Below are 13,042 nucleotides of genomic sequence, written 5' to 3' on the forward strand. Positions count from 1 at the left end.
GTGTGGCATGAACTTGCCTCCGTAAATTGTTATTAATTTAATCTTAACAAAATTTTTTGCCTGAATATATTTGTTGAATTAAATATTAAAAAATTAGCCCTGGGCTTCCCTGGTGGCGCACTGGTTAAGAGTCTGCCTGCCGATGCAGGGGACACGGGTTCGTGCTCCTGTCCGGGAAGATCCCACGTGCCGCGGAGCGGCTGGGCCCGTGAGCCATGGCCGCTGTGCCTGCGCGTCCGGAGCCTGTGCTCCGCAACGGGAGAGGACGCAACAGAGAGAGGCCCGCGTACCGCAAAAAAAAAAAAAAAAAAAAAAAAAATTAGCCCTTTGAGAGCAGTATTTTATAATAATATCACTGAGTGCTTCTAGCACATCAGTAAATGCTTTATTATTTCTTAATTCTCACAATGAATGAGAGGGGTAAATTATTTTCTTAGGAAGTTTTAGTAATTTGCCAAAGTTTATTCAGAGTAATTCTATGAAATATAGAAGGTAATATTCTTTTTTTTTTTTTTTTTTTTTTTTTTTTTTTTTTAAATTTATTTATTTATTTATTTTTGGCTGTGTTGGGTCTTCGTTGCTGTATGCGGGCTTTTCTCTAGCTGCGGCGAGCGGGGGCTACTCTTCGTTGTGGTGCGTGGGCTTCTCATTGAGGTGGTTTCTCTTGTTGTGGAGCACGGGCTCTAGGCGCGCGGGCTTCAGTAGTTGTGGCTCACAGGCTTCGTTGCTCCGCGGCATGTGGGATCCTCCCGGACCAGGGCCCGAACCCGTGTCCCCTGCATTGGCAGGAGGACTCCCAACCACTGTGCCACCAGGGAAGCCCTAGAAGGTAATATTCTAAGTTGTATACTTAAGAAGTTTTAAGAATGGTTACTTCAAAGATTTTGACTGCTTAAGTAACAAGAAAAATGGAAAAAACAAAAGCAAAATCGAATTCATTCTCAGCCTTTTGGCTAACAGCAAGTATGAAAACAATCAACCAACAATAACAGATGGACTACCTCATTACATTAATTTCTACCATAATTCATTCCCTTGTAGTTTTTCAAGGGAATTAAACAAACTTTAGGAAAATTAGTTAATTTACATAATTTACATAAAATGACATATGTGGTGCCTTAGGTAAAAAAAGCCAACTCATGGATGAGAGACTTACAGCCTTTGTCAACAAGACCAGATTCATTAGAGCACATTAAAATGGCTACTGAAATCATTATGAAAATTAACAAATGTAATAAATTTATGGGATGCGTTTACAGGCTCTACTACAACTGAAACTTTTTTTTTTTTAAACAATAAAGTTACTCTAAATAATCCAGTGAAAGATTCAAGGCATATCGCATTTCTACATTTTGCTTCTATGGTCATTGATCTTTAATGTTTTTATTGTAAACTTGCTATTACTTGAATACTTTGCTCATTGTATTTTCATATGAACTAAATAAAAAGTATAATAGTAAATTGTATTTTAGAACTTAGATTATGATTTAAAAGCTAGAAATAAAATGAAGTTCAGTAAGGAAAAGAGGGATTTTATACTCTGGCCATACAAATAAACCTGCAAATGAAAGCCATACAAATAAACCTGCAAATAAGCCATACAAATAAACCTGCAAATGAAAGGCAAAGAAGATATGCAAACAAGCGTCTAGCAAGTTGACCATAAATCATCAGGACTCACTGAAATAGAAAGACATACAAACTTACTACTTACAATGGTATATTAAACTGTACTATAACAGTAAATACTCACAGAATTCTTTCCCCCTTTTTTGCCCAGCTCACATCAGATAATTTTAAACTTTACCCTGTCTGTGATGCCTAACAAAAGAAAAATGTAGATAATCCACTTCAGAGGGAAGTTTAATAGTTATTGATAAGAGAACGCTAAGGGAATTTAGAAAAACTATACTTCTTTATTTTTACCAAGAGGTTGCATTCTGAATTGGGGGCTTTACTCTGTCATTCTCACGATACCAGAATTATTAGAGCTATTTCACATTATAACTATTATGTTCAGAGATTATGATTTTCCTCTGGATATCTGCAAAATGGACTTATGAAACATTTGAAATGGCAAAAATGAGTAGCTACAGACAGGATGACACTAGTTTTTTTTTTTTTTTTTTTGTGGTACGCGGGGCCTCCCACTTTTGTGGCCTCTCCAGTTGCGGAGCACAGGCTCCGGATGCGCAGGCTCAGAGACCATGGCTCACGGGCCTAGCCTCTCCGCGGCATGTGGGATCTTCCTAGATCGGGGCACGAACCCTTGTCCCCTGCATCAGCAGGTGGACTCTCAACCACTGCACCACCAGGGAAGCCCAACACTTTAGTTTTAAACAGGTAGGGTATAAAACAAAATAACACTCCAGTGGTCTTTTAAATACTGTTTTATTAAGTCTGTTTCTCTTCTTAATACTGTTATATTGAGTAAAATACAGCACAAGTATGTCTTATGTTCAAAGTAAGAAATAGATTTTACATTGCCACCCAATATACATATATATGTAAAAAACTGAAATTTCATGAAGTAATACATATATCATAAGCAGTGTACAGTTTACCATTCTGTCCTTTTGCTTTGCTTTGCTTTCCATTCCAGTCCATTCCATTCTAGTTATTAAAAAGTGCTTTTTTTTAATCTTCTAAGGTGATTTCGTAACCCACTAGTGGATTGATACTTGCAGTTTGAAAAAAGAAAAGCTAGACTATAGGCTTGGGATTCTATGTCTACTATGTTAGTTTTGAGATAAACTAAAGGTTATAAAATCAGCTGGATTATTAGTTTGGACACCATTCTTTGTTTAATTTCACCATAAAATGTCCTAATTAGTAAAGGTAGTAACAGTTGGTACCTTTATTCCAAATCACAGAAAACTAGAATCAGAAGAGACCCCCTAGTTACTAGATTATGCAGCTTTTGTTCCTCCTGTGCCCCTGGGTTTTTTTTTTTAAATTTGATAATAGAAACTTTGAAGCATATTCAAAAGTAGAATAGTATAATGAGCCTCATGTATCCATCACCTCTTCTTCACTGGATTATTTTGAAGTAAATCGCAGAGAGGTCATTTTTTCTGTAAATATTGCATATCCTTAAAAGATGAGGAATCTTATTAAGCATATAATAGTAAGCATACTTGAAATATCCTTACTACATGAGAAAAATAACGGTAATTCCTAATGTCATCAAATACCCTGTCATTTTCACATTTCTCTGATTGTATTGTAATTAATTATTTATTTATTTTTGGCTGCGTTGGGTCTTCGTTGCTGCGCGCAGTCTAGTTGCTGCGAGCGGGGGCTACTCTTCGTTGCGGTGTGCGGGCTCCTCATTGCGGTGGCTTCTCTTGTTGCGGAGCACGGGCCCTAGGTGTGCGGGCTCAGTAGTTGTGGCACACGGGCATAGTTGCTCCACGGCATGTGGGATCTTCCCAGACCAGGGCTCGAACCCGTGTCCCCTGCGTTGGCAGGCGGATTCTTAACCACTGCACCACCAGGGAAGTCCCTGTATTATAATTTTTTAAAAGCTGGTTTGATTTAGGAACCAAAGTCTATGCATTATATTTGATGCATCTCTTCAGTCCCTTTTCTAGGAGATCTCTAGGTCTCCTCCTTTTGTTTTCATTGTGTGTATGTGTGTGTGTGCGCACGCGCATGCCCGTTTATCACTGAAGAAATCGAGTTGTGTAGAAGTTTACTGTTATGGTCATTTGATGTTCAAATTGTCCCATCTTTGGCCTGTGGGGAAACTTTCAAACTGGCTCTAGAGACCTTCTGACATGATCCCAGGAGTCTTTGATATTTCTAGCCTTCTCTTGTACATTTTATCCCCCAAACCTAGAATTAGCTACTTCTCCATGGATTGGCCAGATTTTTAAGTTCTCAGGTAAAGAAATGAAGTGAATTGATGGAATGATGCTTTTGTTGGAAGACTAGTCTTTGGGTCAGTGCCCTTTCACTGGTTAGTGCGGCCTCTGCTGCATTGCTGGTTGTCTTTCCAGCAGCCATTCCCACTCCCCCTTTTCCATTTGTCGATTACTTTTATGCAAAGGCATAGGCTGATAACTGTCAGATACCCCTGCAGTGGAAGCACGGAGTCTTAATCACTGGACTACCAGGGAAAGTCCCTAAGTCAATGTTTAAACGTTCCTATGAGGTAGCTATTATTATTATCCTCACATTATAGGGGAGGAAACTTAGGTCAGGAGAATTTATGTGACTTACCTAAGGTCACACAGCTTGTGTGTGGAGCCAGGATTCCAGCCCAGATTATGTTAAAAATGGTTTCCTTTTCCAGAGAGCCAGTTTACTAACAGCAGATGGAGTAGGGCTAGGAATGTATTTTAGAAGTGGATTTAAAACTATGTGGTACTTCATTAGCTTATTTTGTGGCCTTTGTTTAAAATGAGTACATTTCATTCATGTTACTACAATCAGTGGTAGGACTCTTTCTTATATATCTGAGATTACAAGCAGCTCAGTGTATTGATTTGATTTTGCATTTGGAAAAAGCTGCATGGGAAATAAAACCCAGTGGCATCTTGAAGCAATTCAGATAATGCTCGTACTACAGAGAATGCTACAAACTTTTTAAAAGTTCTGACAAGCTCACATCTACAAAAGAAACGAATAACTTATATTTCAAATACGTGTTCTCTCTGAAGATATATCATTTTAACCATGTTAATCATTATGCATATTGTTGAGAAATGTAGTAGAGAAATGGTTGCCCAAACAGACTGGGCAGTTTTGCCTTAACTCATAATGATACAGTCAGACTTATTACCCAGATCACCTTGCTCTTAATTTACTCCTGTCTTCTAAGTCTTTTTCTAGGGCTCACAGATATGTTAATCCTAGAAAGAAAGCGTGTCTATTCCCACAAACTCTTTATTTTTAAATTTTAAACATTTTTCTACTATTTTTCTTAGAAGTTAGCATTAAAGTATTATTTGCAGCATCCATTTGAAGATTGTGGGGCTTCCCTGGTGGCGCAGTGGTTGAGAGTCTGCCTGCCGATGCAGGGAGCCACGGGTTCGTGCCCCGGTCCGGGAAGATCCCACATGCCGCGGAGCGGCTGGGCCCGTGAGCCATGGCCGCTGAGCCTGCGCATTCAGAGCCTGTGCTCCGCAATGGGAGAGGCCACAACGGTGAGAGGCCTGCGTACTGCAAAAAAATAAAAATAAATAAAGATTGTTTACTGTTAATATTTCAAAGAACAACAGAATAAGGACAGTTCCTTCCACTCTTTGGTTTTGTGTGTAATAGTAACTACTTATCTAGAACTGCGAGAGGGAAGCAGTTTGCTCCAGTAGAAAGTACACTAGAAGGAGACCTTTAAAAGGTCTAGATACCAGGCTTGACTCTGTGACATTGAGCTGCTTTAAAAAGTTTTTCTTCTCTTCTTTTTCATCGTATTAGGAGTTTAGTTAGACTCACATGGGCTTTGTGCCCTTGGCCACTATGGTCTGTTCGAGTTGATCCCAAGGATGAAACCAACTTCATAGGACTGAATATAAGGCAAGGTGCTTCCTCTCTCCCTCTTTCCAAAATCATACCTCAGAATATATAATTATATTTGAATTTTTCAAAGTCTCTATGAGGTACTATATTTTGAACAGTAAGCTACTGTTCAAGAAGGCACACCTGAAAAATAAATTAATGGTAGCTTTGCACGGGTAGGGAAGCCCCTGATAGAATTTGTAAAAGAGACAATGGCGTTTCACGCTGATTTGGAAATTACTTCTGGGGGTATAGCGTCATAATAAGAGTTGTTGGGTGTTGGAAATATCTTTTGAAGATGACCTTAAAAAGCATGCTAAGTGTTTCTCAAGTTATCTATGGTCGAGGACCATTTTTTTTCTTTAATTTCTTACATGTTGCTGACTGATACTTTTGTAAAACATAATAAAACATGAATTATTAGCAAAAAGGTGTTAAAGAAAAAGATCCATAAAATAGAAGCCAAAATTTGACAGACAAAATTACTTTGCCTAATTGCTCTGAACATTTATAAAGCATTCTCTCAGTTTCTGGAACAAATGGTTTGTAGTGTGACACTGGCCATAAACCAAACTTTGAATGGCGCTCCTGCAAGTGGTTTTGTTGTAAAAGTTACAAATATACATATACAGGATGGATGAAAAAGTGATTTTTCCTAGCATCATGAAAATTGTGGCAAGGGGAAGAGAATGGTTGTTAGTTATGCTTTAGATCAGAGGTTAGTGAACCATGGCCCATGGGCCAAATCTATCTGCTTTGTAAGTAAATTTTTATTAGAAAACAGTTGTACCCATTCGTCTATGTTTTGTCTATACCAGACTTGGGTAGTTTTGACCAGGACCGTATGATCTGCAAAGCCTAAAATATTTATTATGAGGTCTTTTGCAGAAGAGTTTGCGAATTCCTATTTTAGATTTGAAAATGACAGTTTTCATGAATTATTGGTACTTGTATAGTGCTTGTTTTTTTCTGATTATATTATCTTTGTTTAAATGCATTAGACATGTTGTTTGACTTTTTTCCTCTAGTCACTGTTGTACCTCAAATTAATTTGGAGAGAAGTAAAGAAAATGAATGGAACAATGAAGATAAAATAAAGAAGAGGAAAAAAAGGCAAAAAGATTATCAACCCAACTATTTCCTATCCGTTCCGATCACCAACAAAGAGGTGCTATTTTTTAAAAAATTATTTTTACTAAGTTTATTCTAAATTATATTTAAGGTACACTAAATATTTGCTCATAAGCCCATTTGCTCTCTCAGCTTTTAAGAGTCTTTGGTGGCATTTTTTGGCTGGGCCACACAGGGAATATAGAATATGTGTAAACAATAATTTTAAAAAACACTATTTAAACAATCATATTTAAACAATAATTTTGCAAAAGCCACTTGAAAAAGCGTTGCCAGGTAGCATGTCAAGGTCCTTTCTAAGTGTTTGTTCATCATAATGGAGGAATCTTTCAGAAGCAGAGAGCTGATAAAAAAAGATTCTGAAATCTCTGTGGGGAAAGTAAACTGGATTTCCTGCTGCTTAGTCCAGTTCATGGTAATGATTATTGCAACGTAGTTTCTTTAAAAATTACTCATTGTTGTACCAACTTAATAGTGCATGACAAACTTGGTAGAAATCTATTAAAAGTCTGAAAAATTTATGTGGCATCAGTAATAGGAAATGGGACCAGCCAACTGGCCCACGCTAAGAAACCTTTATATGTGACTGAGAGAGAAAACTGCAGGATCTAAGACCTCTAGAGCAGTGAGTTAGGAATTAAAATGCCTTAGGAAAGAACACCTCATTCGGATGACTGACTGTTTTTATCTCTTGGCTCAATTTCATATATCTCAAGAGCTAGATCTGAATTTCTGTTTGATTATGGGCTCTGATCTCTTAACTGGGCATATTTTCAGGTTGCTTTTCCCTTTATTTAACTAGAATGCTTCTACACAATGTTAGTGAGTTTTTAAAGATCAAAGCAAATGAAACTGAAATCAAAGAAATAAATATCAAAGCAAAAAATAAATTCTTTTAGGACACTCTAGGAAATATCTAGTCTGTGAGATACACTTCAGTTGGGGAGAAAAACACATAAAAAGAGAAATGGTATTAGAATTTGATATAGTAAAGAATCAGACTTTTATTTTACTGGTATGTAGTGGCGGGTTAACAGTAAAATAGCCCTTAAAAGTGTTTAGCTGATGCAAAGTTTAATGCAATCAGAAATTATATATTAAAATACTTGTGAGTTATTTGGACAGGTTTTCTCTGAGATTTAGGATCACGTGTACCTATGGGAATGAGAAGAGAGCAGTAAGCCACAGGTGGTGCTGTTTAAGCAAGCAGTCAGGCAGAGGCCAGGTCCCGAGGACACTGCCTGTGAAACAGGCCACGTGACGTCCCCAAGGGCACATGATTTCTGATTGGAAGAGACGCCAGGTTCCTTATTTTGATTTCTTGCTTAGAGATTCTTTCACTCCAGAGCCTAGAAGTGTAGTGTGGAAGTGTAGTGAGTGTAGAAGTTGGGTGAGCCCTTCTCTAAGTTGCTTTGCTTAGATCCTTCCTTCCCTCTTGCTCCCTGCCTGCCTCTGTTCTTGGCCCTGCTGGTTGGAGCCTCAGCTCTGCAACCTCTCTGAGCCTGCCCCAGCCCCTTCCAGCTTCCCGCCTCCCCCAGTGAAGACTGGTGGGGTGATGTGCTGGGATAGGGCTGGCAGGGAAGGGGACCAAGGGGAAAGAGGGTGGAGAGATTCTTTTCTTTTGTGATTTAGTTCAGGATTCAGGCTGCAGAGATGAGAGGAGAGGAGAGGATGAGAGAACTGTTTGCAGCCCTTAGTTTTCACCCCGTAAGCTGCTTTGTTTCACCCTGTAGCCTTTGTTTCTGCTTCTCAACTTCTTGGAGGTTCTGTAGAAAGTGAGGAGAGTACAGGCTTTGGAACCTGACATACCTTGTTCGGATACCAGCTGGGTTACAGACTCCACTGTGGATGTAGGTCAGGTTACTTAATTGCTGTAGTTTCTGTGTCTTCAGTTGTAAAATGGAGGTGATAATGATTATTTTCTAAATCCAAATCTGGACACATCACCCACATGCTTATACACTTCAGTATTTTCCCATTATTGTTAGGATGAAGACAAAGGCTTTACCATATTCTAGAAGGTTCTACATGGCCTGACCTTTTCCACCTCAGCCCTCGCTCCTTCTGCTTGAGCCCCTCTGGCCTTGCTTGAACTTGTCAGTTTTTCTCTGCCCTCCGGAAAGCCTTCTCTGGCTGGGAGTTTCCTTTCCTCTCCTTTTGATTTTGTTAATGCCAAAATCTCAGCTCAAACCTCTCCCACCCGTGACCACCCTGACTAGGTCAAACCGCCCCCCCCCCCCAAACAAAACAAACACAACACTTTCATGGCTTTCCTTTTGTCATTTGTCATCCTTGAAATTTGACACTTGTTAATCTTCCTCACAAAGTTTGGTCGTTCCCAGTACCTAGAACGGAGTTTGGCAAGCGTAGGCGCGCACACGCAAAATACTGTCATTTCAGGGTGGAAGGTGTGTTTCTGGCATACCAAATTCCAACCAGAACATTTATAAATAATAAATACTGTGTTACATATGCTGGTTTTATAATATAAGTTCAATGGCAGTTTGTTTTCCAGGGGGTAGGGTGACTTGTAATAGTGGGGCACACAAGCTTCAAGTAACCTGGAAACCAAAGAATTAAATATTTCCCTCTCAAGAGACTTATTTGTGGGTAACAGAAAGCTTAATGCAAATATGGGGAGGAGGACTAGGAATAGGACAAGATTAGGAGATACTTTTTATATCTTTTGTTTTAGCACCTTTTTTGTTTGTTTGAAAGTATCTAATGTTAATTTTCTGTTGAAACTACTTATGGGCTTTTGTGGGAAGGCCTGGGAAAAGGAGCAGCATTTATAACATTATTTCAATGGGAGACTGTATTCCAAGTTCCAATTAAGTGACCTGCAAACAAGCTTTTGGAAGCTAGCACATTGACAATGAGCTGCTCTACTTTTGGCCTCTACTTGTTGGCATCTAGTTTTAAAGAAAAAAGTATTCAGACTTATAAGGGTCTTTGATTTTTAAACACATCATTAGACATTTGGAATGCTTTAGTTTTGGAAAGTCATGATTTTCATATTTTTAAGAAATAGAATTGGAAAATGAATTAGAAGGACTGCATAAAAATATCCTAATTGCATGTATGTGAAAGTATGTGTTTCCTTACTACCTGCAACTACACATTAGTTTAAAAATAAAAAGATGATGGGGCTTCCCTGGTGGCGCAGTGGTTGAGAGTCCGCCTGCCGATGCAGGGGACACGGGTTCGTGTCCCGGTCCGGGAAGATCCCACATGCCGCGGAGCGGCTGGGCCCGTGAGCCATGGCCGCTGGGCCTGCGCATCCGGAGCCTGTGCTGCGCAATGGGAGAGGCCACAGCAGTGAGAGGCCCGCATACCTCAAAAAAAAAAAAAAAAAAAAAGATGAGAAATTTAATGGCATTATAATAAATGCTAAATATTTCTTAACTGGCTCGAATTGCTTAATTATTAGTTCTGGGTGGGTTTGCTCATATGTTGGTTTTATATGCTTTCTTACGAGAAGTAATAATTGAAGGTAAGTCAACACTGAAAAATGCAAGGGAACAATCAGAAGCTGATTGAAATTAGGAGTGTATTAATTTTTTTTGTAAGATAATTGTTTTATACTAATGGAAAAATATGATGCTCTTTAGGGGTTTTTAAAGGCATTTGCTACATTTAATTCTGTATATTCATCATTTTGTAATGTGAAAATTATTGGTCTTATGAAAAGATGAAAAATGATATGTGCATTCTGTTCCTTTCTGGGAAATGTAGTTGTAAAAATACTTGATATCATCATGTATGTTAAACACTTGGTAGATACAGAAAATTCTCCTATTTTAGGATGTTTTTAAAATTTTTACTCTACTTATTGCTGTATCATTAAATTTTCAAGTTTTTCCCTTTGTGTCAACAAGCAAGAAAAATGACTATATTCAGCTTTGAAGAAAAGTTAGGTAGCACATTGATAGGATAATTCTGTTAAATCTTAATGAGGCAGCAAATTTAGGAATAGTTTATGTTAACAGCTTAGAAAAAAATCCAAAAATAATGTCAAAAGATGAGGTCAAGGACATTCTCCTTCTGTGTGCTAGACTATAACTACTCTCCCTCACGAACTAACTTGAAGGCTTTTTCTTTGAGTTCATGTATGCTTTGAATCAACTAGAAAGCTTAAAAGATAGAAAAATGAAATTTCTTATTGTGTCATTTTTAGGCATGTGGAACACGGCTTAGTGGTGAGGTTTAGCAGATTCGTGTCTTTTTTTTTAAAGTTTCTTTTAATATTCTACTTAAATATGGCTCTACAATATTAGGTTTAAAACATGTGCATTGTGCAATACAGCCAGTGGCTGGGGATTATGATGACAGATACGCTTTAAAGGCTTTGTAGAATTTTAAACAGGGGCTGTAAAAATTAGTTTCCTTTGGCCTTTAATGACATTGGTACTTTAAAAAAAAAATTATTGGGCTTCCCTGGTGGCGCAGTGGTTGAGAGTCCGCCTGCCGATGCAGGGGACGCGGGTTCGTGCCCCGGTCCGGGAAGATCCCACGTGCCGCGGAGCGGCTGGGCCCGTGAGCCGTGGCCGCTGAGTCTGCGCTCCGCAACGGGAGAGGCCACAACAGTGAGACGCCAACGTACCGCAAAATAAATAAATAATAATAAAATAAAATCTTAAAAAAAAATTATTTATTTATATTTATTTTTGGCTGTGTTGGGTCTGTGGTTGCTGTGCAGGGGCTTTTCTCTAGTTGCAGCGAGCGGGGGCTACTCTTTGTTGTGGTGCGCCGGCTTCTCATTGGGTGGCTTCTCTTTTTGCAGAGCACAGGCACTAGGCGCGAGGGCTTCAGTAGTTGTGGCACACGGGCTTAGTTGCTCCACAGCACGTGGGATCTTCCCAGACTGGGGCTTGAACCCATGTCCTTTGCATTGGCAGGCAGATTCTTAACCACTGTGCCACTAGGGAAGCCCGACATTGGTACCTTTTCAAATGGCATACAGAGAAGACTCTGAAGTAGTTTCATTTTTTCTTTTTATCTTTTAAGAATATAATTAGTAATAAAATGCATTGAAATTTTAAAAAAGATGATATCAAGGAATATGTAAATTAATCTGGAGCATCAAAACATAGTTAGAAATACATTACTTGATTAGATTATCTTTAGAATTTTCATAGGTTAAGGTTAATTTTGCATTATAAGTACTGTGTGACTTCAGAGAAATAGTCTTCAAAGTGTTTTACAAATTCTAATTTGCAGTTTTACAAGCTACTGGATAATTCAAAGATATGAATGGTCTAAAAGTTTTTCACTAAATAGTAGGACATACTGGGTATATACCCTGAGAAAACCATAATTTAAAAAGAGTCATGTACCAAAATGTTCGTTGCAGCTCTGTTTACAATAGCCAGGACATGGAAGCAATCTAAGTGTCCATCAACAGATGAATGGATAAAGAAGATGTGGCACATATATGCAATGGAATATTACTCAGCCATAAAAAGAAATGAAAGTGAGTTATTTGTAGTAAGGTGGATGGACCTGGAGTGTGTCATACAGAGTGAAGTAAGTCAGAAGGAGAAAAACAAATACCGTATGCTAACACATATATATGGAACCTAAAAAAAAAATGTCCTGAAGAGCCTAGGGGTAGGATGGGAATAAAACACAGACCTACTAGAGCATGGACTTGAGGATACGGGGAGGGGGGAAGGGTAAGCTGTGACGAAGTGAGAGAGTGACATGGACATATGTACACTACCAAAGGTAGGGTGGATAGCTAGTGGGAAGCAGCCGCATAGCACAGGGAGATCAGCTCAGTGCATTGTGACCACCTAGAGGGGTGGGATAGGGAGGGTGGGAGAGAGGGAGACACAAGAGGGAGGAGATATGGGAACATATGTATATGTATAACTGATTCACTTTGTTGTAAAGCAGAAACTAACACACCATTGTAAAGCAATTATACCCCAATACAGATGTTACAAAAAATAAAATATTTTAAATTCAGAAAAAAAAAAATAGTGGCAGTGTTGCAGACCTTATATTAGGCAAATGGTGCAGAGCTTGCAAAGTGCTTTCCTGTAGCCTGTCTGCGTGACCTTTAACACATCCCTGTAAGTTTGTCAGTGCTTTACAATTGAAGAAACCAAGACTCACTGAGACTAGGCGACCTCTATGGGGTTCCACCCAGGCAGACCTGGGGTTAAAATCCAGGATTTCTGATACAAGTCCAGTACCCTTAATTTGCATCACTCTGTATTAAAAAGTTCTCATCCTAAACCACTTTTTCACAATCAGTTAAGCCAGAATTACCATTTGTATCAGCTAAGATTTGAAGATGTAATTATACTGTTTTGAGGTTTGATATTCTTTTTTTTTTTTTTTTTTTTTTTTTCCTGGTGGTACGCGGGCCTCTCACTGTTGTGGCCTCTCCCGTTGCGGAGCA

The 13,042-nt window shown here is 38.8% G+C and overlaps 1 protein-coding gene across 3 annotated transcripts in view; it reads left to right on the forward strand.

The window, feature by feature from the left end:
- The window catches only part of AKAP7 (A-kinase anchoring protein 7), a 130,264-nt gene that overhangs the window by 10,601 nt on the left and 106,621 nt on the right, over positions 1-13,042 (forward strand). For all 3 annotated transcript variants that reach the window (XM_059083011.2, XM_067010801.1, XM_059083012.2), the window contains exon 3: positions 6,531-6,670. In XM_059083011.2, the coding sequence (XP_058938994.1) occupies positions 6,531-6,670 (140 nt within the window). The remainder of the gene's footprint in view (positions 1-6,530; positions 6,671-13,042) is intronic.

Source organism: Kogia breviceps, chromosome 13 (assembly GCF_026419965.1).
Source record: "Kogia breviceps isolate mKogBre1 chromosome 13, mKogBre1 haplotype 1, whole genome shotgun sequence".
Lineage (NCBI taxonomy): Eukaryota > Metazoa > Chordata > Mammalia > Artiodactyla > Physeteridae > Kogia > Kogia breviceps.